This window comes from Bombus pyrosoma, linkage group LG6, assembly GCF_014825855.1.
Source record: "Bombus pyrosoma isolate SC7728 linkage group LG6, ASM1482585v1, whole genome shotgun sequence".
NCBI lineage: Eukaryota > Metazoa > Arthropoda > Insecta > Hymenoptera > Apidae > Bombus > Bombus pyrosoma.
In genome coordinates this window covers 1,490,354-1,516,315 of record NC_057775.1, presented here as the reverse complement: position 1 = coordinate 1,516,315, position 25,962 = coordinate 1,490,354, and the positions used below count along the sequence as shown (strand labels likewise).

Genomic DNA, 25,962 nt, shown 5'->3' with positions numbered 1-25,962 from the left:
ATATATATATATATATACTAAGTGTATTAATGTATTAATGTAAATAATCAATAAGGACACTGAATTAGAAAACTTTCTATTAACATTTATTTATAAATCTCGTGTATATAACCACAAAAGTAAGGTATTATGTTGCTTGGAATAAATCAATATTAAATTATTTGTTTATACCAGTTTCCTGTAATCATGTACAATGGAAATAGTTCTTGTAAAATTATCATGAATATTTTAACTTGCTAATCTTCTAAGACTTTGTTTTTTATAAATGGTATACATATTATACATTATACAAAACATTTTGATATCAAACATATATCAAATATATTTGACATATAATATACCAAATATAACATTGATATTATTGCTTACTTTTTTCATTCCTTCCTAATGTTACTACCACAAAAGAATATAATATTTTGAAACTAATATTTTCTCTACAATAAAGCCGAGGACAACTTTTATAATAATTTCATTATAACATTAAGAGTAGTAGTACCATTAAGAACGAACTATTTACACTTGTAAAAATATCTAATAAGAGCGTAATATTTAAAATTAAATGGAAAACTATAGGAAAAGTTTTCCAAAAATGCAATAAATGAATATAGAAGTATGAAAAAATAGAATTATAATAATTCTCCACATAATGGAAAATACTAATACATCTTTTTAAGTTAAAATATTGGTAAGTATTGTACTGTATCCTATAATGTCATAGTGTATCGCAATAAGTAATGTAATTAGTATCAAAATTTTCATACCTCCGTGCTCGCTCGCGCAGTATTTGTTTTATATGCGTAACATATATTGCACAAAAAGTAAAGGAATATTCTTTGTTTCTTTTAAAATAGGATCTTTCGCTATAGATCGCGTAAATGCCCACTTGTAAAAAGAATAAAGCTACAGTATTTACCATCATAATTATAATAATTGCAGATATCTACATATCAAATTATGTAAAAAGTATATATAAATGTTTGATACAACTGACGTTGTTCACTACTACAGTTACAATAAGTGATATATATTAGGTACATACTTGTTCTCAAAAAGACGCATTTGCTTCCAACATTTATAATCTTAAATCTAAGCTCCATCAAAAATGCTCGATCTTTCAGAATTTTATGAATCTACATTTTTTGTAAATTTGGAAAAATTATAAACTAATTTACTATTTCACAGAATCTGTAAAAGAGGAAAATGCTTTAAGTAAAAGCAAATACTACTTTCTATGTCAAGATTATTCCATGGAGGATATAAAATCTAGCACATTTCGGAATTTACAAGATTCTAAACCCACTCGCGTGATAATTAAAATATTTATGAAATCAAATGAATTCGGTTTCATATGGCAACCTGCGTATATTTATTTATATTTGAGGTTGACTTCCCCATGCCCTTGAAAGTACGGTCCTCGTAATCCTTTTGCCAATAGTCTGTACGATAAAACCTATTTTTTGTAACCTATCATGATCCAAAATTTTTCTTCCATCGAAAATATATGCAGGTTTCATCATGTTAATATAAATTCGTTTGTAATCCAGTTCCTAAAACAAATAATAAATCATAAAATAATCGTAAAGCTATTTATTAAAATAATTACAATTGTTATACTTACTACAAACTCATCCCATTCGGTACACAGTACTATAGCGTGCGTATCTTTCGTAACACTATAAGCGTCTTTGTAAATACTGATCCTGCTTTTTACGTATTCTGGATCATTAGTAACACTCGGATGTGTCAAATCCTCGATAATTTGACTCTCCTCGACCTTTATAAGAGAAAAGAGATACAAAACGCTTAGTAACTAGTCAAATGTACATATTACAGATTACATTCTTATCGATGAGAATTACCTTGGGATCATATATATGAAGCATAGCACCCTCATCGAGTAGGGTCTTAGCAACATGAATGGCCGGTGACTCACGCGTGTCGCCAGTATTTTTCTTGAAGGCAAAACCTAGCATAGAAATACTTTTGTCCGTGACGGTATTGAACAGAGACTCGATTACTTTCGCGGAGAACCTAGATTTCTGGTATTCATTCATGTCTATGACTTGTTGCCAATAGGCCGCCACCTCCGGTAAGTTTAGACATTCGCAGATATACACCAAATTAAGAATATCCTTTTGAAAGCACGAACCACCAAATCCGACCGATGCGTGAAGGAACTTCGATCCTATTCGAGAGTCAAGGCCAACAGCCCGTGCCACCTCAGACACGTCCGCGCCAGTCGCTTCACATACCGCCGACAAGGAATTTATGCTTGATATGCGTTGCGCCAAAAAGGCATTGGCGGCCTAAAATCACAATTAAGTCAAATAATTACACAATGATTTTACGTATAAGCTCGACTACGTGCCGTAGCAACATGATATTTCAAATATAAAACATGACGACGCAGCGTTGTCATTTATTTGACAAATAATGTTGCTTTTCCGTCTTTAATATTATCAATGTATACATTGCGTTGTAATTAGTTAATTTCATTCATTAGCATTTCGCAAACAGCAACGGTATCGTTTCGTCACTAAACCAATGTTTTATTTTCTGCTTTTACCAGCTTGGATAATTCCGAACTCCAAGTGTTCGTAGTTAAAATATTCTTCCTTGGAATCCAATGTTCGTAAACTTTGCATAATTCCTCGATGGCCGCCTGTCCTTCCGGTGAGTCCTCACCTCCGATTAAAACGCGATCTGCATTCACTAAATCCTCAATTGCGGTTCCCTCCGCCAAGAACTCCGGATTTGATAAGATCTGAAGAAGAGATTACGCCTTCCTTGTTACTCTCGTCTTGCACGATTGCGATGAAATCAAGAACACGTGACAAATAATAGAAAGGCTGATTAGCTGAGAAAGAAAAAAGGTCACGAACGATACGTGGCGAATGAAAAGCAGTTCAAATAAATTCTTGTACACTTGAGCAGATACGAACTCATCAAGTATTAAATCAGGTAATTCCAAAGCCCAACAGTTAATATGTATATTGATCATAGACGTCAGCAAGAATCAGGAATATTATTCATTGCATATCATCGAACGATTATTTCAAAATATTGTTGAAATAATAAATTGAACAGCTGTGGAATTAAATATTTATATAGGGTCGTACACAGCTGATAATTATCGATAAAGATATATCGAAGTTCTACATTTGGAAAATACACCGTTCGGAATAATTAAAGAATCAGTTATTTGACTTTCTCGTTTGCAATAATATTTACTTTTAATCGTGACTCAATTTCAAAATTTATCCCTTATTATGTTTCTGAAATTTTAAACTAGCAAGTATATTTTAAGTATTTTAAAAGATATTTAAATTGCATTAGCACAGCCCATAAACAGAAAAGAAAAGAGATTAATCCACATGCACTAAAAGTTGTATCTGGCGTGCGGCAAGCCTAAAAATAGCTTCAAAGAATACAGTAAAATACTCTATTACAAGCAACAAGCGACTGTTCTAAACTTCCTTTGCTCTTGTTTTACTTCGATACTCAATCCAATAAACTACATATCTATCTGCTCAATCTTGGCTTCTGAGTACTTTTACACAACGGAGTGCAGGAAGCCAGCCACGTGGCATTCGACCCATTACTCTCTAGATTCTACACGACTTTAAAATCTAGAGAGAGCAACGAAAGGGAAACAAAGAAGTTCCAAGAAAAGGATTTATACTTCGATCAAAGTAATTAGCATTTTACAACTGCCTTGCACGATAATTTACCAACTAACAATATTCTGCTGAATTTGCAAATCGTAGGTTATGGATTTCTCTTTTATAATTTTACGGTCTTAAGATATAAGATAATAAGAATATTTGTAATTTGGAATTGATAAAATCTCGTTTGATTTATCACCGAAATTGTTAGGGCTATACAAGGAAATGTATTAATAATTTGCAACTCATGCGGATGTTTATATAAGAAAATATATAAAATACTTGAAATAAAGTATTCATTATAATATTTGAAGGACGAAAGAAATCTCTATTTAGATTCCACTTTTTTAAATGCTTAAAGATATAAATTTGCATCAACATCCCCAGTTTACTTAGAACTTGTAAAATTTCATTAATATTAGTTTCATTAAGTAAAAGAGTCTAGAACGCGAAATTAAACCATTTTTCACTTCTCCCATAAGCTTTCCTTACGTAAAATTGTCTATTACGCAGTAAAAACATTCGATCAAGATTTCACCGACATGGTTGATACAGTCATAAATTTCCGTAACGGAAATGTTACCTGATACGATACTCCTGGTTTATGATTGGCACGCAAAATATTCATGATACTCTCCGCTGCTCTGACTGGGACTGTGCTCTTCTCCACAACGATTTTGTCCCCGGTCGCAATTTCCGCGATCATTCTGGCTGCGCTCTCGACGTACTTCAAATCGGCTGCCCTTCCTTTCCCATTGCCAAATGTTTTTGTCGGCGTGTTGACCGAGATAAAAATTAAATCAGCCTCCTGGATCGCGGTCTCGATGTCCGTAGAAAAGAATAAATTTTTGCCGCGACATTTACGCACAACCTCATCGAGACCTGGTTCATAGATCGGAAGCTTTTCTGAGTTCCATTGTGCAATTCTTTCTTTACTCTTGTCCACTACAGTCACCTGAATCTCTGGACACTTCAAGGCTATCACGCTACACGTCGGTCCACCTACATATCCGGCACCGATACCGCAAATCTTTCTGATAGTCATATCGATCGATTTATATCGTACCTATCAACCATTTAACTATTACTAGTTATCTTCTTCGAAGAAAAATAATTTGTATAGTATAAAATAATATATAATGGATTAATATATATATATAATAATCATTAACTATCGCTAGATATAATGACTACAAAAGGCATTGCACATATCTTTATTTCTAATGAAGCAATTTTCTATCAGATTCTGCATTTTACTTTTACAGTACCAAATTTTGGAAGTCATATGAGAGTAGTATATACTACTAACTGATACGAAATTTGATACTAATTAATTATGTAATAAGTATGTACTATAATAAAAACAATAACGTGCAAATACTTTTTGTGGTCACTTAAGTGTATTTACGTTTCATAGGTTCATAAACTTTTTAGGGAATGATATCAAATTTTTATTTCGTAATGTTTATTTCATATGTATATTTACTGGAAAAACTATAGTTATTTAGTGCTAACTGACACTAAGAATTATAGCTGCAATATACTGTATTTACAATTACAACAGTAATTTATTATCGGCAAACACTTTTACACCGACATTTGCAGACACCGAGATCTTCTAAATTGAGAAGTATGTTGATAATATTAATCTGTAGTTAAATAAATCGAAATCAACCGAGATGTTTTTTCCGCGACATTCTTCTCTTATTAAACTGAAAATTGAGAAGTTCTGTCAGAATATATATATGTTCCGTTGATGTTTTACTGAAACGTAAATTTGATTGTTGTACGAATTACAAAATTTGTATAATAATATAACAAAAAAAATTAATTTTAACATTTAGTTGCATTCTTTTTTCACAGACTATCCTCAACGGTAATTTAAGTACATATATTCATATTTTCACCGATTCAAATAAAGTATGTTTTTCAATGAAAAATGTTGCGTACTGCTATAATTTAATTTGGATTTGATAGAATTAACATTAAAGATGTATTTAACATATTTTTCTCAGTAAACGCGGGCGGAATTTTGCATGACGACTTCAGCATGCGATGCAAATAGTGACCATAAAATCTATTGCTAGCTTTAAACAGATAGAATAGAAATCTTCAGTAATAACGTTTAAGATAATATAAAATGGTTATACTTAATGTATATACTAACATTACCTGTAATGGTCCAAAAAGTACACCCAAATAGAAAATGTGAGATTTGTCAGAATCGACAGTGGAAGGGAAGGAAATGTCACGATAAGTCGGAAACTAACACTAATTATTCAGGTTACGTACTGTCACGAACACACTAATAAACGAAAGTTTTTCGAATACCAAGTATCAGCTTTCATGACAGGTGAGTATCTTAGACGGATTGTCGACACATTATGAACTTAGCACATCATAGCCGCTACGCGTCCTCTTTCAGAAAATAGTCCAGAGTGGAGGCGCGTAGATCGCACGCGCAAACCGTCGTTGCCGTCGTTGCCACGTTTTCGTTCCTAGTGAATTCGTGCATGCGTCCTTTGAACAGTTTTAATTTGTTACCGTATCTTTCAGATATATAAACACATTTTGAAAAGAAAACTTGTTCTCAAACTATATCTTAAGAGTAAGGTTAATTGTTACGATTATGTTTCGTTGATATAATACATATACATATATATACATTACATACATCACATATATATAATACATATACATAGAATCTTAATGTATTCATATGCATAAATCTTACAATTATTTATCTCATATTTTCTATTTTTCTTTGTATCTTTTCTGTTTGTAAATTTAAAAATTTTCTATTTATGCATATATTTTCACAAAAGAAATAATAATTACTTTAAACGATAGAATTATGAATTTATTTCATCTTTTTTCTTTTTTCAAATTTAAAAAGATAATTAGGATTATTGTTAAAAATATATTGCAATAAGTGGTTTGAAGAAATAGAAACGATCATTGTATTTCTCTTCTAGAAGCAAGTAACTACATTAAGATTTTAGTTGTCAAGTGGCGCTGTTGCATACTTGTGGTGGCGCTGTTGCATACTTGTGGTGGCGCTGCTGCATGAACCTTTCTTTACGTTCTTGGCGGTCATACTTCGCGTTGTTCTAAGCAAAGTACAAACTTTTGTATCCGTTGTGATATAAAAGATCCGTTAGGTTTTGTGTTAAAACGATGGTTCAGAAGAAGGTAAATTTACTAAATTGCTAAATAAGATTAATATTTCTAACAGTAATTAGTTATTGTTATGAATTATAGTGGTTCGATCTCAGCATGTTTTGGACATATGATGTTATAAATATATTTCTTTTATATAAATTTGTTTATCATATTTTATAAGCTATTGGAAATGATATTATTGTAGGAGTATATAAATTATTGGTATTTACAAAAGTTATAATATTTTAGTTTTCATAAGATTAACTGCAACATTTTGCATGTACACATAATTTTGAACAATGATAATGAATACATAATAATATTTATGATATAAATGATATTAATATATGCATTCACAAAACTTTAGCCCAAGAAGAAAGTAGGAAAGAAGGTGGCTGCTGCACCTTTGGCAGTCAAGAAGGTTGAACCCAAAAAACAAACCAATCCTTTGTTTGAAAAACGTACTCGTAACTTTGGTATTGGTAAGTTGGACTTTAGATATACAAATTAATTATAATAACATTAAATAACATACAATATAACATACATGACAACAAAATAATAAACAATCTATTATTTAGGACAGGATATTCAACCTGCTCGTGATCTTAGCCGCTTTGTGAAATGGCCCAAATATATTCGTATTCAGCGACAGAGAGCTGTATTGCAAAAAAGATTAAAAGTACCACCACCAATCAATCAATTTACACAGACATTGGATAAACAAACAGGTATATTTATTTTATATTTGTTACATGCTAGAAAATAAAATAGTTAGGAAAATTTAACAATTCATAGAGATCTATCATTAACCTTTCATGTTACAGCAACACAATTATTCAAAATGTTGGAAAAATATAGACCTGATTCAGTTCTTATGAAAAAATTGAAGCTGAGAGATAGAGCTGAACAAAAAGTTATAAAGAAAGAAGATGCACCAGTAAAGAAACCTAATGTGTTACGCAGTGGAACAAATACAGTCACTACACTCGTAGAACAGAAGAAAGCTCAGCTTGTGGTGATTGCCCATGATGTGGACCCAATTGAGGTATACTTTCTTGTCTCTTAAAATACTATGCGAAGTATATTCAATGGTTTTATCACAATGATGTTAGAATTTCTTCACCTGAGAATAAGTTCATATAATCGATCTTTTTCAAAGGATGAAATGTGATTCTGAGTAATATATAGTTGTAGTCATAAACTATTGATTACAATATTATTCTCTTTTATAGATTTGTTATTTTTTATCACAGGTTGTTCTATTTCTACCAGCCCTCTGTCGTAAAATGGGTGTACCTTATTGTATTGTGAAAGGTAAATCACGATTGGGACTCCTTGTCAGGCGTAAAACTTGTACTGCACTAGCTTTAGTCCAGGTAAGGGTTTTCATCAATGCCAACTATTCATACATAACATATAATTAATAATTTATAGTATGATGAATTTAAATAGAGCCAATCCAATGATAATGTTAATGATATAACTAAACAATATGTTATACTGATATAATTTTATTAGTATTATGTATTATAATTTTAATGTACTTTATTTTCGGTAACACATTATTTTTATTTCAGGTTGATTCCGGCGATAGAGCCAACTTCTCGAAACTGGTTGAAGCTATTAAGACAAACTTTAATGACAGATATGATGAAATCCGACGTCACTGGGGTGGTGGTCTCCTAGGCAGTAAATCTGCCGCTAGAATAGCTAAGTTAGAGAAAGCTAAAGCAAAGGAACTTGCACAAAAGCAGGGTTAACATCTACCTTCTTACTGAATGTTGTTTATTAAGTACAACAATAAAATAAAAACCCGAAGCTTCTGTTGTTCTATATAATACATAAGTCCTTTGATTAAGACGAAAAATTTAGAATTAAAATTATTAATTTAGGAAGATGAAATTTCATTATATAAAAACAATTTTTACTTTATTGAAACAAAGTGAAAGAATTATGCAAATTTAGTAATTATTTAGTTACAATCATATTTAATTTGTATATGTACATTAAAATATAATATAATTATATATATTATAGTATATATATAATCATATATATTACAGTATATATATATATATATATATATATATATATATAAACTTATATATATATATATATAAGTTTTACTATGAAACATTCATATTCTTTTTTTAATTAATTTTTCCAATCTTTTTATTCGCCCAGCTTCATGTTCTGGACTATCTTGAATGATGTGACTCCTAGTGTCATGTGAAATATCTGTATTCTCAGGTTGCTTGAACTGTTCTAGTAATAGAACTTGTTCTGTTTTTTTCAAGCCCTACGAATTATTGAGATTTTAATATGACTGTTAAGTATTATAAATGTTTATAAACAGATTAGTTTACCTTCATATCCAAAATTTTTTGAAATTCTGGCGCTTGCAAATCTGGTAGACGTATTCTGCATTGTTTTACAAACTCTTTTGGAGATTCTATTGGTGACATCACAATTTTGAGTATCATTTCCGCACTTGCCATGCCTTTTACTACTACCTGTTTATAGTGAAATATATGTTTTGATACAAATCAATATATCAAATTAATATATACAAATTAATGTGCTGATTAATTTATAAAAAGTTAATATATCAAACGAAATTACTTTAGTATATGTCGCTGGTGCTTTCCTTTGAACTTGATATCCTGTTGATGGGAGGTCCAAAAGAGCAGTTTTCAACATATGTACATCTAATAGTAATTGTTCAGCGCCCACAGTATTTAAAGGTTTGCACTTATACAATTGCTGTACTAATTTTACTATAAAAGAACTGCAAAGGAATACATTTTTCATTAACTTCCTTAGTAAAACAAATTTACTTTAAGTTTTAGTTTTTACCTGGCAAACTTGACACAGAGTTGAGTAAAATATTTTCTGCATGAAGACAACCTATCTCTGATAGTAGGTATTGTTTGTCGAAGGTGTGCCACAATAGTATTAACATAATTACTTTGGTCACCAACAACCTCTATGGCACTCCATTGAACCTAAGAAATATTTGTATATCAATAACGGTGAACAAAATCATGCATATAACAAATATGAAACTGAATAAGTACCTTCGTCATTGCAGTTAATGCAGATTCACATGCAGACTCTAAATCTTGAACAAGTAGTTGTATACAATTCGATATAACACTGGAAAAGTTGTTATGAATAATATTAAAAAAACTAACTAAATGTCGATAACCTGAAAAAGATATGTAAATAAGTATATACTTATGAAAAATATCTTGTTCCTGAGATAGATTAATCTTATCTGAATAACATCTATCTGTTTTTTCTCTTAATTTTTCTTCCAATTGTTGTGTTGTTTCTAAGCAATATTCGGCCGTTGTTAGTATACTGAAAAATAACTTTGTGCAATTAATTTCTTTATAAATATTATGTTAATTAAAATGCCATCAATTAGCAAATTTTTACCAGCATATACGCGATTGCTCTTCTTTGCTAAATCTCGTGCTTTCACCTTCCTTTAGAAAGCTTTGAAAATTTTGTATAAATCCTGATGTTGAGAGGTCTCGAAAATCACGTATACTACTCATACTGGTACCAATTCCTGTACCACCTCCGATTCTGTAATAAATTTTAATTATAAAAAGTCATAAATTTAATTAATTCAAATAAAAAGCGTGTACTCTACTTACTTAGGTAAATTATTTTGTAATATTTTAAGAGCATATTCTCGCAAATATTTTTGGAAAGTTTCAGCTAAACTCAACATAATCGAGCCAGTACTAAGTTGTGTACATTGCAACATGCACTTTTTATAAAATACAAACAGATCTGCGCAAGAGGATAACACACTACTAGGACCTTCAATACCATCAAAATCTTTTGCACCAGGTGGTTGTGTTTTAGAATCTGATATGAATTTATCCATTAGATCTGCCAGATTACGATCCAAACTTTCTATATAAATGTTTAAGTATGGTTCAAAACATTTTCCTATAAGATTTGAAAATGGTGATGGTTTTGGCTTTTCGTTTTGTACCTGTTATATAATACAACCGTTAGTATAAATGTTTAGTATAGATATTAAGTAGAAGACAATTTTATATAACATTTTTAAAAACCTGGTCATTTTGTTCAAACGGATTTCCTGGAACTTTATTATCAGTCGTGTCTGCAGTAGTAATCCTTTTATTTGTTATATCCACATTTTCCAAAGTAATACCACTAAATCTTTTTGTTAATAATGATTCAAAATTACTTGTTCTTTGAATTGCATAAAGTAATAGTTTTACATCTATTTCAGAACGTCTTTTATGCATTAACTTTGTAAGATCTTCTCTTGTAACATGACAAAATTGCACAGCAATTCGTTCAGAGATCTCCCAATCATGCGGGAAGATTGTACCAAATTTTGACTCAAAATCAAGTAAATGCTTTTTTATCCATGCATAGCGTCGATCTATTTTATCTAACCATGCAAAATCTTGATTTTCATCAAAGAGATGTGCATATTCTTGTAATTGAATACCCACAAACCAAGTAAGTAAATCTTTCCTTGTAAAAAGAATTAGTCATTACATTTGTGTTAAAACTATTTGAGTAACTAATCTTCTAATAAACATACTTACTTAACTTTAGGGTCCAATACGGATAACACTAAACAACCTTCTGTTAACTGATTAAAGTATTTTGGATTTTGACCAGAGAATGCTTGTTTAAAATCTGCTGTAATTTGTTGAGCCAGTTCAATATGTATTTGACGTACCTTTATTTCAAAATGTTAATAAACATTATATATATATTTTACTATTACTGCTATAAAAATTCATATATTACATACTTCATCAGACAATTGTTTCACTTGAGGTATATCCATGTAACTACTAAAATGTTGCATCACCTCCATCACTGCTTGCAATGGTAAAACAATTTCACCATATTGTTTCTTTTGTGTTAATATTCTAAAGTAACATGTAAATAACATTATAAAGTAATAATCACTAAATTACATGTGTTAACTATATTTTTTCTAAAAAATTATTGTACATTACTTTAAAGTATCTACACCCTCTACGAGCATATGTAAATGATTTAAAGCTGTTATCGAGGCAGTGAGATTTCTTTTAGCAAAATCCAGTTGTTTAATATCTCTTGTTATTTCCTTAACGACCTCCTCAGATTGTTCTGCTTTATCTTTGATATCTTTGATATGCACAAATAGTTTTTTTATTACTTTCTGTGCATCTTCTAATGCTGCTTTCCCATCTTGACCTACATTTGTTTGTCCACGTACTACCGAACGAATTTCCTTGTCTATGTTACATATTTTTAATTCCATGTTATTTACTACATCGTCTATATTCGATAGAGATTGTTCAGTTGGGAATAATGAATTTATATAATCTACTACATTAAAGTTTGGTTGATCCAATGGATCTGTACTAGGTAAAACCTAAAAATTAAAAAATAATTTATTTAATATAAATTCATACAGATCACTAAAGCAAAAAAAGAAAAAATAAATCGTAATACTTAACAAGATAAGAAAACGTTAACTGCTCATTAAGGATAAGTGTCAGTGTATATTTTGACAGTTATATGGTCAATCTAACCTGTTCGATCACATTCTGTACATTAGGTGGAAAGGTGTAAATAGTTGAATGTAAATCTTCTAATTCATCTTCCTCATGTCCTTCCATTTCTATTTATGCTTCAATCTCAACTATACAGCTCATACGTATTTCATTTTAAACGTATTTGTATGAGCATATGACAAGAAGATATATAAAATATTTATACGAATACTTCAAACCCACAATATACAAAAGCAGAAAGGAATGAATTTTATACTATAAGTGTCGCTCATTTGAATATTATTTTTACGCCTCACATTACAACAGTTAATTATTTTTGTCATAAGTTCAAAGAGTAAGGAGCGATCTAATGAATTTTGCATACATGTATAAATTAACATTAACACATTATTTTATGACATTTATCATTTATATTTGATGTATTATAACTTGTTGTAATAGCTTGGTATCTAAAAAAGTTAAAAATAATTAATATTTTTATTGCTATAAAAGTAAATATTAAATAAAAGAACACATTGAAATAAAAAAATGGCACTATTTAGGTGGTTTTCACAATATTTTTATTAATCTGTTAACACTAATTTCATTCCTAATATTTAAAAATTTGTACAGAATAATAAAATGTTGATATTATGAATATTATATACATACATATATGTATATACAAGTTTATCTTTTTCTGTTTCTTTTAATCGAATCTTTCAATTATAAATATATTATACTATAAAAAATTATTAGGAAATATATACAAGTTATATAGCATATTACTGTAAGTAATAATATTCTTTTTGCATTAGTAATTTATCTCTTTGTCGTAGCAACTGTGTTAATTAAAATTGACGGCTCCACCTTATCATGAAGGTACCAAAGCGTTATTCATTTCGGTTTACACTTTGCATCGTTTATTTCATGGCTGATCCATTAGCAAATCCAACGCTGAAGATCGCTCGATAAGCGAAAAGGCAGCGAGTCTCCGCTCTATGTTTTATATTCTATGGGAGTTGGTGAAACGATCGAAAAGCTTGGTCAGTTGTAGCGCCGACTCAGCTCGAAGTTGTGTAGTTTAAAGGCACATCACTGTACAAAATAGACGCACGTTTTTTCCGTATTAAGTAACGTAGAGAGCAGTAAGATTTTGCGTAGAGACAACGCGAGAAAATTCGTACGAGGATGCCACGCATTCAGTCAGCATACTGGGGGAAATTCGTATTCGTATATATTTTACAATTATTTTCATGTAAGTTGTACGCAATCGTGAACACCCACCCGGCCAGTTCATTCTGTTCTTGATAGTGAAAATTACCGATTGTTTTTCTATCGAAATTTTTAGTGTTATATAATCTTTCAAACTGAAAAGGAGCTCAATCATCGAAATCAAGTTTCCTATCCTGAGAAATTTGCCCGATCGTTTTCGTTGTAAAACATCTTATACGAAACATACTAAGTCTTCTCAGAATTTGAATGAGAAAGTCATCTGTACTAGTGTTTCATCGACAGTATAAGAAAAACAAATAATCTAGTGAAATAAATGTACATCGATATATGTGACTTCATTTATGTAAAATATTATATATTTCGAATTTAATCTAGACAATACGAATGTATTATCAGTGATTATGAGTGAAAAGATAATCAGAAGCAAGTTTAACTACTTATACGTCTAATAAATTTTGCTAAAGAGAATTTATTGTTAATTAATGAAATATTATTAGTTAGAGATTTTACCGAATTACGAAGTGTATAGATGTGTTTACATTCTTCGCGGTTTTTTTTTTAAACTTTTCGTCATATATGTAACGTGTCACACGTATTAAATATTTTTCTTCAATTATTTAAATTATTATAATATTTCGTTTACGATAAGATGTATCGTAAAATCCATTACGGCAGTTTATAAATGGAATTCGTTTGACATTTGTCTACTCTTCCAATTATAGGAAGACAGAAGCAGGATACGACAAGGAATCAAAAATGGCTCAGCATATGTTCAATCTCATTCAATCATTTCAACCAATAACAAAATGGCTACAACTTGTATCAAATTTTTTATTTTTCTTAATATATTATAGATATATTTACCACTTTTTCGCCTCAAAAATAATAATTACAGAAATAAAATAATTATGAGCTTATATATTATTACCAGGAAATATTATATTATATTGCTTTTTGCTGATTTATGATAATTCTCGTAGATTATCACTGAAAACTGGAATTAAAATTAAAATACGTGACGAATCATTGAACGGATTCTCGTTTCTGCCATTTGCTCGCTTTTTCTTCCCTTTCGTTTCACGGCACACACAGAGGCGTTCCGGAAGGACTCTCGAGCTGCAAACTGCGAACGTTGTTCGGAAAAATTTATTTAAATCTGAAACGTGGGCGATCTAGGTGATTCGTATATACCATAAAACAATTCCATTTTCGACGATTATTCATTGTTATATGCTGATTTCGAAATGTCTTAAAAATACCCGGAATAGCCTGCGCGCGTGTTAGTAACACGCGCTTTCAGTGATCGATACAGTAACACCTCCCAGCAACAGGGTACTGCCACAAGTAGTTATAGTCGACCGAAACCTCTCCATCCTTCCTTACGGTTTCATTAAACCTTGCGTATTTTTCGCGATGTCTCCCTTTTCACTTATCTGTTCTTTAAAAATTTCTCTTTGGCTAACCCATTAGCATAATATCGATCATTTATACGAGGTTCTAGACAAGTGACAATTGGATGAACGGAACGAAAAATTGACACGAATACGTTGGATCTACTTCTACAACGACCTAGATTTCACGAAGGAACTCGCTCGCATTAACAGACACTTGCCTTCCAGCACGCTAAATTGTATCGATTATCCGGTTATTAATTGTTGCCCGATGATGTAGCTCGGGGTAATTGTTACTCGACACATTAACGGCGAATCGTCGCGACGTTACACGGCGCACGGTCCGAACGTTAATGCGATAACATGTAAATTTGATCGTACCAGCTGTTTCATTAATTATAAGCGAAAGTTTATTGATTACTTTGAAAGATATGACCCGGGATCCGAAATTTTTGTTCAATCTACGGTTGAAATTTTATAATTGAAGAGATAGATATTGCTAATCCCTTGCTTTATCATTTTTTCTGTATATCTATCTATATACATATTGTCGATCATATGTATTAGGATTCCTAGTCTTTACATCTATTGGGAAGCTAATAAAGTTTACTTCATTTAGTACTTTACATTGTATGGCGCGTATGAAAATTAGAAGAACAACACAATAAATCATATTTTCCATTTTCTACAGAGCAGCAGTTTCAAAGTTCAGTAAATTATTTGATGCTGGGGTAAACACGTATGTTTCCACTTTTTCCATAATTTAAAAATATTGCATGCCTTGTATTAAAATATCGAAACATTAAAGTAAAAGAATCAAAAAAATGTACTTATCGTACTCTTATCCTGTAATATTCATGTGATGTGAATGGAATTACAGATTTACCTATAATAAAATAACTAAAAAGGTAGGAAAAATGAAAAGCATTTAATTTGTATTAAACATCAGCATGATCAACAATGTTATAAATGTTTGTATTTATACTGGAGAGCTCTCTCTGCTTTCCCACCTTTTATTGGTGAAAATAATGAGAAAAGTAATCATATTATCAATATTGTCGTAAAGGCGCCAATGGAATACAAAGGATTAAATGCCGACAACGAGTTGAAATTGAATTTTCAGACGAATAGAAATCTTGTTACGTTTGCTCCTTAATTCTCGCTGCGAGTGTAACTCGATATTACAAAGCAAGGGATTAATAAAAATTGTTAATTTCAACCAATAATAACATTTTTAAATGCATCATAGTTTGAGAATCGTTAGCTTTATAGCTTTTACAATAATTATGCTTTTTAAGATATGTCAAATCGTTTTTTTTTATGTACGTTCTAGTTGTTTAACGTGTTTTTAAAACGTGATAAAGATTTAGACTAGTATGGAGGACATTCGAATAATTTTAGATCTGAATTTCCTATGGATCATAATGCGGTGACAGTCGATGCATCAGAACGTTATCAGTTTATCAAAAATCGATCTTTAATCATGATCGTAATAAACTCGTCGATAATAATGGCAGATCTAATCAATTCGTTCTATCAAATTATTTTAAACTCTCCGAAAAAGGTCGTATCATCAAGTTTATTTCTATTAATATAACAGAAAAATTATCTGAAACAACTAAAAATCAAACAAGAGGATTATTCATTTTATTTTGCCTTATTTTTTGTATATACCTATCATAGATTTCCTATTATCGAAATATTTTTTAACCGTCATTATAATTGTGACCAGCTTTCATGAAACGCAGCCATTAATTATGATTTTAATAAACGTATAAAACGAGGAACACAAGATTCGTTTTAGCGGACGCAGCCGAGCACAATGTTTAAAGTTTTATGTCATGTTATTGAACGAGTAGAGTTTCCCAGTTTGTTGTCCCGAGAATAAATTAACGATTTTGTTATTGTCAACGATGTAATTAGGGGCGAGGGACAAGAAGGGCAAAACATTTTGTTGTTGAATCGTAACGAGGCAAGTTTGCGTGTTACATTTTGTGATTTCCGTTTCCCGTTATATCTGTTGCTGTGTGTATTTTTCACTACGCATAATAATGAGACATTTGAGATTCGTTAAACAAATTATTATCCATTCAAGCCCACCGCCATTATCATGTGAAACGTTCTTTTATCCTGCGTGTGTTCTGTATCGTGTTTTTATCTGTATTTCAGCCATATTTCGCTTTAAATACTCTACAATTATCTTCTTTTTTTCTGAAAACTGTTTGAATTTTATATTCATATTTTATATTTTGACATATCTACATATATATGTAGGGTTGGCAACTAAATGATTGCGTATTTTAAATAAGAAGAAAAATTCAAAATTTTTGCTTAAAAATATAACTTTATTCAATTAGGTATTGTCCGTTTTTGTCGATGATCTTTTGCCATCTTTCAGGCAGTGTCATAACTTCTAATTTTTGCCAACAAGAAACTGAATTAAATGTGATTTTACATCATCAGCGTCATTAAAAATTTTACCATTTAAAGAGTTCTGCATGGAACGAAATAAATGGTAATCCGAAGGCGCAAGGTCAGAGCTATATGGTGAACGTGATAACACATTCCAACCTAGTTCCAATAATTTTTGGCGAGTGACCAAAGATGTGTGAGGCCTTGCATTATCATGCTGGAAAACAACACTCTTACGATTTGCCAATTCTGGCCGCTCTTCTTGAATTGCATCGCTCAGTTTGGCGAGTTGTTGAACGTACACGTTTGAATTAATCGTTTGGTTTCTTGGTAAAAGTTCAAAGTACAGAATTCCTTTATAATCCCACCAAACTGACAGCATAATCTCAGCTTTTGGTGTCGTCTGGGCTGCATCACCCACGATCTTTTTCGATTAACGTTACTATAAACTATCCACTTTTTGTCGCTAGTAGTCAGTCGTTTCAGAAATGGATTAATTGCGTTGCGTTTCAGAAGCGAAACGCAGATACTAATGCGTTGCGTCAAATGAATTTCCTTAATCTGATAAGGGACCCATAAGTCGAGTTTCTTGACATAGCCAAGCTGTTTTAATTCTTTTTTTAATGCATGTATGCGATATATCGAGGTTCTCTCCAATTTTGCGCGTTGTGCTATGACGATCTGAATCGATAATGGCCTTGATATGGGTCTCATCAACTTCAACTGGACGGCCAGATAGATTGTTGAGCATTTTTCAGTGAAAAATCGCCAGAACGAAATTTGGCAAACCCATTTTAACACTGCCTTTCTTTCAAGGCTTCATTCCCATATACGGTACATAACTTCTTGTGTGCTTGCGATGCGTTCTTGCCTTTTCGGTAATAATACAATAAAATATGTCTGAAATGCGCGTCTTGTTCTTCCATTTTTAAATTGGGATAAAAACGAAACTAAATAACTAATCAATACAATTTTTTTTACTAAATTAAAGGCGGAAGTCCAAACAACAACAAAAAAAAAAAGACAATATAGGTTAGGTGCTTTGAATACGTTGACAAAACAAAAGAATGTGCTAAGACCACCTATTATTGATAAAATCCGCAATCACTTAGTTGCCAACACAATATATACTAAATGTATCTCTAACGAGATGGATATTTCGCAATAATAAAATATAATATTTTCACATAATGAAAAGTACATAAATGAAGTAAAAGTATGTTAATCAATTCGTAATAGAAAATGAACAACTTTGAAATGTTTGATGAATCAAATGATGTATGCTCAATATTACTAAGTGGTAGAAATGACAAACGGGATGTTTTTATGAGACAGCAGAATTGTAACCATGTGGGATGATGTGAAATTATAATTACCTTGTAAAGGGGGTGAGAATGATATTTATTTGTTGGAATATTTCATATATTTCATATATGTTCATTATTCAGCGGTATTGGATACTTTAACGGAAAAGCTCGGGAAATGGGATTATAATTATGCGATCAAAGGAAAAAGAAGCATAGAGATATGTAGTTGTCAAAATATTTGATAAATTCTATACTTTAATGAAAAAGATTGGAAAGTTAAATAATCATAAAAGCTACTTACCTAGCGAGAAATTGTTATTGAAAAAGTAAAACGTCATCGGTGACTTTCAGATGCAACTTGCACGGTGCATGTGCGACTGATAGCACCCAACTACGTAACATACAACAGCACAGCTACTCTGCATTGCAATCATACTGTCCCAGATGCTTACTTACATAAAGTCGAGTTCATGAAGGATGACAAGAAGATATTACAATACATAAAGGATAGGAAACCGCCGTTCAAGGACTGGAAAGTAGAGGGCGCAAGCATGAAGGTGAGTTTTATACAATCAACATACGACTGATCCTGGCTGTCTTCCAATTATGCAGTCTTTAAGCAATTGCGTAGTCGTACTCATCGCACATGCTACCCCGAGCAAACGATAACCTTCAAATTGACAAATCAGCTTTCTTTTCTTTTACTCCTTTTTTCTTTGATACAGCGAAATATCATTGACTTAAGATTGTGTTGGTATTATATTTTCACGCATATTTTGTCAACGCATCCATTTTATATTATATTTAATACGGTTAATATTTTATGTGTTGTTGATATGATATTACCTGTAACTTTAAATTCTTGACGTTTTATGTGCGTATCGGCTCAATTTTTTATTTTATCATATTTTAAACGTTGATATATGTATTGTTATTTATAATTTACTATCGCATCCATGTTTTATGTTGTGTTTTAGTATTTTCTGGTAGATATAACTTTGAATTTTATTTCTCTTGAATGGATGAAATTTTATAATTTAGTATGACATTTATCTTATACGAGGCGTTTTAATATTTTACGATACAACTTTTTTATTTCGTTCATGTTAAATGAATTTTAAAATCTCTTGAAATTTACGGTTTTAAGTTTCCTCGTTTATCGATTTCGGGTCTGCATTATTTTATTTGACATTATTCAAAGTTTTGGCGAAAATAAGAGACTTTATATCACTACACTTTAGTATAAACGGTCATTAATGATACCCGCTCGCGAATATTATACATGAAAAAGTAATTCATTAATCTAATGCATTTAACGATTCCGTGATACTTTAATAAATGAGTACGTGTTCGAGTTACATACCGGCTTCTTCCAGTGTATTCATGTCTAGTATTGTTTAGAAAATTTTTGCCTTTTATCGGAACGTGTGATGCTGGAACTTTTCAAGTCTCCATTAATGTAATTGTCTGGAATTAATATTTTTATTCTGTCCGGATGAAAATAAAGTGTCAGTATCGAAATTAAAACCAATCTTGTCAACGATTATAATACTGATTTAATAGTTTTAATACTTGCCTCATCGATCGAGTTTATCTGTGCCGCGTTTCCCAGCGACTCACCGATATCGCATCAGGTCCGTTCACCAAATTTCAATCTTCCGCAGTCTGCAGTTTGCAGCCTGACCTCGCGGCTCGAGGCTCGCAGCTCGCGACTTGCGACTTACCCCAGGTTCGTCCGTAGGTGATTCCATCCTAGAGGTTTCCCGATTAATTTCGCGCCAGTTCAAAAATTCTAGCAGTTGCCTGACTTTGCGCCAGGTTCGTTCATGTATTTGCTAACACATTGCAATCGTCTTTTGCGCTACTCGAAGCTCGTGCTCGTAACTCGTAACTAGGTTATATCATTACATCCATCGTCATGTCAGTGCCAATATGAAAGCGAAAAAAAAGAGTATGCAAAAAACTTAAAAGAAAATTATGTGTACAAAATATTTGGAATCTTAAAATTTATCTTATGAAATAAATCAAAATAAAAATATTCTGTGCAATGTATTTAGGTATTAGTTTTTGGAGACCTATATATTTGACTGGATAATAAAATAATTTTTGTGTATCGTCACAATTGAAAGAGGTACATACAATACATGTAGGATATATGTTTAGGTAGCTATTTCTGGATAAAACATCTTGTAGGTGTATTTATTGAATAAGGCCATATAATTATTTTAGCTTATCTAGTCTCTTGTGCGTTGTCTTGTAATGCCGGATAAGTAATAAGTAACGAGTAATGAAGTCATATTGCTGCTATTATTTTTTAGTGTCTAAAACATTAAAAATTTTTTTATTTCCTTTTATATCAATGTATAAGTATACGTAGAGTACTAAAAGCATGTTGTCACTATCATTATTATTATTATTATTATTATTATTATTATTATTATTATTGCTGCTGTTAATACAGAAATACACGAACATTCTAATTGATGAAAGTAGACTATTTTCTGCACCATTTAATGGATCAAAATTATAGTGGCCGTCATGGTCAGTAAAGTTCAACGAACATGCACATATCGTTAATGTGCCGATGCACTGGGGCTCTATAATACATACCTCGTCTGATCTAAAAATAAATCATTCAACGAACCCGTCTGGCTTCTTTTTTAATACTTTAATCTATATAGCTCTGAACTTAGGTCTAGATCAACAACCGTATCACGCTCGAAAACGCATTTCACTGCAATCGAATCGAACGGTTTTGAGAAAATTGTTGATTTACTCCAATTTTATCTGTTTGAGTAACACTAGTTTAATGTGCAATCACATGGACAAAAACGCGTAATAGATTTCAATTACGATAAGTCGCACTTAGATTTAAAAACCTTTTCTTGGAAAAGGGCAAGAATTCAATTTTTTATTTAAATCTTATTGTTTAAAGTATTAGTGTTTGTTTAAAGGCATTAATTATTATTAATGATTATTGTAATATTTTTGCGGAGAAAATAATTAATGTAAAGAACTTTTTTCATTTAAGAAACTGAATGTATATAATATTTTGACGTTAAAAAATCTTTATCATTTATCAGATTTTTATAGGTATGAGAGAACTATAAGAGAACTGTTTGCAATATAGAAAAAAGGACTATTTCCTTCTTATTATAAGTATGATAATAATCATGTCATTTCGCCTTTCTAAGTTTAAATGTAATAAGATGACTCTTAAGCCGTTGTAAAAATCCAAGTTATGAAAGGGAAAGCTTTATTCCCGGCATTAGTGATATGATAAATGATTAAGTTCATAAAAACTTATTTTTTCGTTCCGCTTACACCATAATTATATAGAAATGAAAAATTTTTTCAAGTATCCATTTGTAGCAGATGCCTCGATGTGGTTAATAGATAATTTCGTTTCTTTTAACCTACAATTACGTATAAGCAGAGTGTTTGTAACAGGCTTCCGTTAGTAGTTGGTAGGTAAATTATAATTAATTATATAGCTATTTTTATATGAAAATCGTCGTTGTCTTTCTTCACTACCATGTTTCACTACAAATCGTCTTACTCTACTTGCACGGTTAGACCATTGTACAATATGTGTATGTACAATCAGATATAGCGTTATTCCACTTCTACGTTCTACGGCCAACATATATATATATATGTACAATATAAATGTGTAATAAATTCAGGTTCGTCCGTTTATTCTTGCGTGAAAAGACTTATTTAGTACTGTTTTCATTCGATTTCTCCCTTGATATATTACTTTTTAAAGATGTCGTATCGTTTTTTTCATGGATTAATTCAAAAGAAAGAGAACAAGGCAGAAGAATGCAAATTTTTACGAGGCAACTCGCTGCGAAATGACTGAAACGAGAAAAAAGGCCATCGTTTAAAAGTAATCAGAAAATAATTGATTTCATCGACCATATCGATTTCGACGGATAAATGAATAAATAAAGAAATAAAGCAAATATATCAAGATTCACTTAACCGAATTGTTGTATCGAATATTCATGTTGTTCATTTATTACGAGTAATTTAACAAAATTAATGTGTCGCAACATGCAAATGTAACGCGTTTCCTGCTTGACGATATACATTATATATGTACAAGCACATATAAACTATATTTGTCGAAAAAACGATGAATGAGCTACCTGATATACTAACTTTCTGACTCTTTCCCCTGTATCCACAAATGCAAAACTTTTATCCGATAAAATCATCATGAAATGTTAGAGTCGTGTATTGACAAAATTATGCGAGACTGGTTTATATGTTATATTATCAACGTGATTACTCACGCATTTATTGTATATATTAGATATATTAATGAATTATAATAGACACAAAAAAAAAAACAGTCATATGTATTTTATTGTGTCTTATAATTTGTGAATTGTAAGCGTTAAATAAAACTGTGATACGTTTGATATTACTTTTCGTGCTGATCCAGATCATAAACAAAATTTCGTATTAAAATAAGTATCATATGAAAAATTGTTGATAAACTAAATATCATACAACTATCTTTTAAAAAGTATCGTATACCTACATACATACATATATTTAAAAAATGTGATAGTTGAAGAAATATCGGTAAAACTTGTTTATTTTGACCAATTTTTACGCAACTAAATAAAAATTAGTGTCTGAAGTTGTACATAGTTGTATAAAATATAAATAATTTTTTCTAATTATCTGAAGAGAATTTGAATAAATAGATATTCTTTTATGTGTGTCAGCTATTGACTTTATTTGCAGAACGCTATAGGTAGAATTTCGAAACTTTCTGGTATTACTAAGCGATATTTTATGAAGAAAACTTTGACAAACAGAATCTATAATTTCTATTCTTCATCCTATTCTTTAAAAGTTCAAACTATAAAAAAGAAATAACTATTTGAAGAGTTTTATTTTCTATTTCTCTTAATTATAATAAATTACTTTTGTCACAAAAGCAAACATTATTTTTTGTCAAAACAGAAGAAACGCAATCGATAATGTTATATTAATGTCGATTAATATATATGAGTAAAGATAATTTACTCCAGTTAAAACGTAAATTATAAACATATCGACAAAAATTTATAATCTTTGTTAATGCAATATTCTTTTAATGAATTTTAAAAATATTTTATACCAAATATCAAAGATTAATTTGAGCACAATTTCATTGAGACTAACAATGGACTAACTTGTAAATTGTTTTACAAGAGACACGAGATTCCTATAATAAGTATAAAAGAAACGGCATGGCTTTAATTATACGTAGAACGATGGTTCACACCGGTGTTTCAAATTCACTGCATGTTCAGTGTTCAATATTCAATGTTCAATGTTCAACTCATGCTTCGTGCAAACGATTTACTTTGCGTTACGAACCGCGTCGTACTTGAGATATCAAGAGTAACGTAGAAAAAGTGGCCATTAAACGCGTGTCTCCTCAGTGTTCTGTTTACTCTATACTCTGCTCCCTCTGTCTGTGACATATATATGCATAGCCTTCTACACTCTACACTTTACGTCTACATAGTCGAACTTTACCCCGTGAACGTTGTTGAACTTTGCAATTCAGGACTCATGAACCTGGTAATTTGAATGCCCGCAAGGGTCAAACAGAATTATCCTCTTTTAGCCATGAAAAGAGGAACTAGGAGTTTAGTGGCTGTTACGATTATTTAATATTCGAAAACCTTATTTAATACCTGATTGATTTCTATGCTTCTAAAACAGCCTTTTACAAACGTTAATTACCATTCTCTTCCTTTCTCTTCTTTAATATAACACACGTTCATGCATTTTCAGGATATAACAAGACGTGAGGGTAAAATAAAATCAGATTTATGAGGTAAATACTCATGCTCTTATAGCATAACAGGGCTGCAATTAGAAAAAACGTACATTTAATCTCTTCTTTAACTCTAATACATTGTAAAAAGAATACGAAACGAAGGTTTGTTACATTCTTTAATAAAACTATTTTACTTTAATTGGGATAATTTATAAAAAGGCGTTTACAAAAAAATAAATAGAATTTTATTTAGCAACACGTTTTTTCAACAACATTCTTCAAACAAGATTATTGCAATTATAAAATTCTAATACTCAACGAAAGTATTGCCTTGCTTTACCTTTTAACCAAGATATTTTACGAATTTATAATTTATCACTAAACCTACCGATACTTCGAGTATACCTATATACGTATATACCATGTTCGGTCAAAATGGCCGGTGATTGAAGAAGTAATAGTTTTTATGATTTAACTTACATAATGGTTAATTTATAACTAAATGTATATAAAATGATGAACTTTCATAAAATTTCGTCCAAATTTACTTTTGTTTAATTTCAACTATAGATTTAAATAGAATTACACTTTTATTTATATAGAGATATATCTTATTCAACTTGGCTGCATTTTTTACAAATTATCTTATTATCAAATATACATTTGCCGCATAAATATTTCCCGCGTCTTAAACAAATTTTCGTAATTTTGTAACTTTTACAATTTTTTACATGACAAGTTTCTTGTAGTAATGAATCTGAACTTGTTGATAGTTCTGTTGCATTGTTTTTCCCACAATTTTTTATATAATGCAAATTTATTGGTTCGTAAACGTTGGCTTCTTTCGCTCTTCCTATCTAATCGTATAAACCTCATAATTTCTGCAAAGTCATTCCTGCTCATTGCTTTTGAAAAAAATGCAAGTCTCCAAATTTTATTCTAAAAATGTGAGACATAATAATACAAGGAACATAATAATATGAGGGAATAATACCATGTACGGAATACAAAATTATTGTCAAATTTGATATACTTTACTTTTCCTTTTATGACAACTTTACACAAAACGCTCCGAGATGCTTTCTGTCTGAGTTTTAGAGATAACAAGTTTAGATGTCGACTAACTGACTAACAAACTGAGATGTATTCTAATCGAAAGGGCAATAGCAAGTAAGAATATAGTCTGTGACGGCGATATTTTTACGAAAATATTGATGAGTATTGGCCGTTCTCCACCAACGGTTACTCGAGGGTGGAGTTGGGGAAGCTTCCCGTGTTTTATCGCAAATGACCGCTCACGGTAGGCAAGGCAGAGTACAAATTTTCCTCAGAAAATAAAAGAGCAAACTAAAAGTAAATACCGAAAAATATATTGTATGCATGTTTTAGGAAAAGTCAGAAATTATGAAGCGATATGATAAAGTTTAAATATGATTAAATTTGTATAGA

General features: G+C 30.9%; 4 protein-coding genes and 1 non-coding gene across 9 annotated transcripts in view; 3 read left to right on the top strand and 2 right to left on the bottom strand.

Annotated features, from left to right (window-relative positions):
• Positions 1 to 64: 64 nt before the first annotated feature.
• LOC122568530 (UDP-glucose 6-dehydrogenase) lies at positions 65 to 6,273 on the bottom strand. 2 transcript variants are annotated; one of them, XM_043728374.1, is made up of 6 exons: positions 5,833 to 6,273; positions 4,249 to 4,731; positions 2,567 to 2,764; positions 1,860 to 2,306; positions 1,619 to 1,774; positions 65 to 1,547 (listed from the first exon to the last, which is right to left on the bottom strand). In XM_043728374.1, the coding sequence occupies exons 2-6, from the start codon at positions 4,708 to 4,710 to the stop codon at positions 1,371 to 1,373; spliced, it is 1,440 nt and encodes a 479-aa protein (XP_043584309.1). In that variant the 5' UTR covers positions 4,711 to 4,731; positions 5,833 to 6,273; the 3' UTR covers positions 65 to 1,370. The 2 variants fall into 2 exon arrangements, with proteins under 2 accessions (XP_043584309.1, XP_043584308.1); XM_043728373.1 differs by having other exon boundaries at positions 5,838 to 6,273.
• A 424-nt stretch (positions 6,274 to 6,697) lies between these two features.
• Positions 6,698 to 8,648, top strand: LOC122568531 (60S ribosomal protein L7a). The gene is made up of 6 exons (XM_043728375.1): positions 6,698 to 6,857; positions 7,195 to 7,309; positions 7,409 to 7,558; positions 7,655 to 7,875; positions 8,084 to 8,206; positions 8,408 to 8,648. The coding sequence occupies exons 1-6, from the start codon at positions 6,843 to 6,845 to the stop codon at positions 8,588 to 8,590; spliced, it is 807 nt and encodes a 268-aa protein (XP_043584310.1). The 5' UTR covers positions 6,698 to 6,842; the 3' UTR covers positions 8,591 to 8,648.
• Positions 7,928 to 8,002, top strand: LOC122568837. Its single transcript, XR_006317211.1, has one exon. It is a non-coding gene; the product is annotated as a small nucleolar RNA SNORD36 (small nucleolar RNA).
• Positions 8,649 to 8,922: 274 nt separating the features above from the next.
• LOC122568080 (vacuolar protein sorting-associated protein 53 homolog) lies at positions 8,923 to 12,866 on the bottom strand. 2 transcript variants are annotated; one of them, XM_043727414.1, is made up of 13 exons: positions 12,416 to 12,866; positions 11,855 to 12,255; positions 11,644 to 11,764; positions 11,432 to 11,568; positions 10,925 to 11,357; positions 10,496 to 10,842; positions 10,272 to 10,424; positions 10,068 to 10,193; positions 9,908 to 9,986; positions 9,687 to 9,835; positions 9,453 to 9,618; positions 9,197 to 9,343; positions 8,923 to 9,129 (listed from the first exon to the last, which is right to left on the bottom strand). In XM_043727414.1, the coding sequence occupies exons 1-13, from the start codon at positions 12,500 to 12,502 to the stop codon at positions 8,968 to 8,970; spliced, it is 2,508 nt and encodes an 835-aa protein (XP_043583349.1). In that variant the 5' UTR covers positions 12,503 to 12,866; the 3' UTR covers positions 8,923 to 8,967. The 2 variants fall into 2 exon arrangements, with proteins under 2 accessions (XP_043583349.1, XP_043583350.1); XM_043727415.1 differs by having other exon boundaries at positions 12,341 to 12,452.
• A 202-nt stretch (positions 12,867 to 13,068) lies between these two features.
• LOC122568081 overlaps positions 13,069 to 25,962 on the top strand; it is a 43,637-nt gene continuing 30,743 nt past the window's right edge. For 2 of the 3 annotated variants that reach the window (XM_043727419.1, XM_043727416.1), the window contains exons 1-2: positions 13,070 to 13,634; positions 19,074 to 19,279. In XM_043727419.1, coding sequence (XP_043583354.1) covers positions 13,568 to 13,634; positions 19,074 to 19,279 — 273 coding nt within the window. In that variant the 5' untranslated portion in view covers positions 13,070 to 13,567. Of the gene's footprint in view, positions 13,635 to 19,073; positions 19,280 to 25,962 lie in introns of all 3 variants that reach the window. The other variant, XM_043727417.1, reaches the window with a different exon arrangement.

What these genes read in the sequence shown, in the direction of transcription:
- LOC122568530 (XM_043728374.1), bottom strand. Translation starts at nt 4,710, where the DNA reads ATGACTATCAGAAAGATTTGCGGTATCGGTGCCGGATATGTAGGTGGA. An exon ending in AACCAGGAGTATCGTATCAG is followed by an intron (nt 2,765 to 4,248) that starts GTAACATTTCCG and finishes TCTCTTCTTCAG; the next exon opens with ATCTTATCAAATCCGGAGTT. An exon ending in GTTCGGAATTATCCAAGCTG is followed by an intron (nt 2,307 to 2,566) that starts GTAAAAGCAGAA and finishes TTGTGATTTTAG; the next exon opens with GCCGCCAATGCCTTTTTGGC.
- LOC122568531 (XM_043728375.1), top strand. An exon ending in TACTCGTAACTTTGGTATTG is followed by an intron (nt 7,310 to 7,408) that starts GTAAGTTGGACT and finishes TCTATTATTTAG; the next exon opens with GACAGGATATTCAACCTGCT. An exon ending in ATGATGTGGACCCAATTGAG is followed by an intron (nt 7,876 to 8,083) that starts GTATACTTTCTT and finishes TTTTTATCACAG; the next exon opens with GTTGTTCTATTTCTACCAGC.
- LOC122568080 (XM_043727414.1), bottom strand. Translation starts at nt 12,502, where the DNA reads ATGGAAGGACATGAGGAAGATGAATTAGAAGATTTACATTCAACTATT. An exon ending in TGAAACAATTGTCTGATGAA is followed by an intron (nt 11,569 to 11,643) that starts GTATGTAATATA and finishes TTTGAAATAAAG; the next exon opens with GTACGTCAAATACATATTGA. An exon ending in GTATTGGACCCTAAAGTTAA is followed by an intron (nt 11,358 to 11,431) that starts GTAAGTATGTTT and finishes TCTTTTTACAAG; the next exon opens with GAAAGATTTACTTACTTGGT.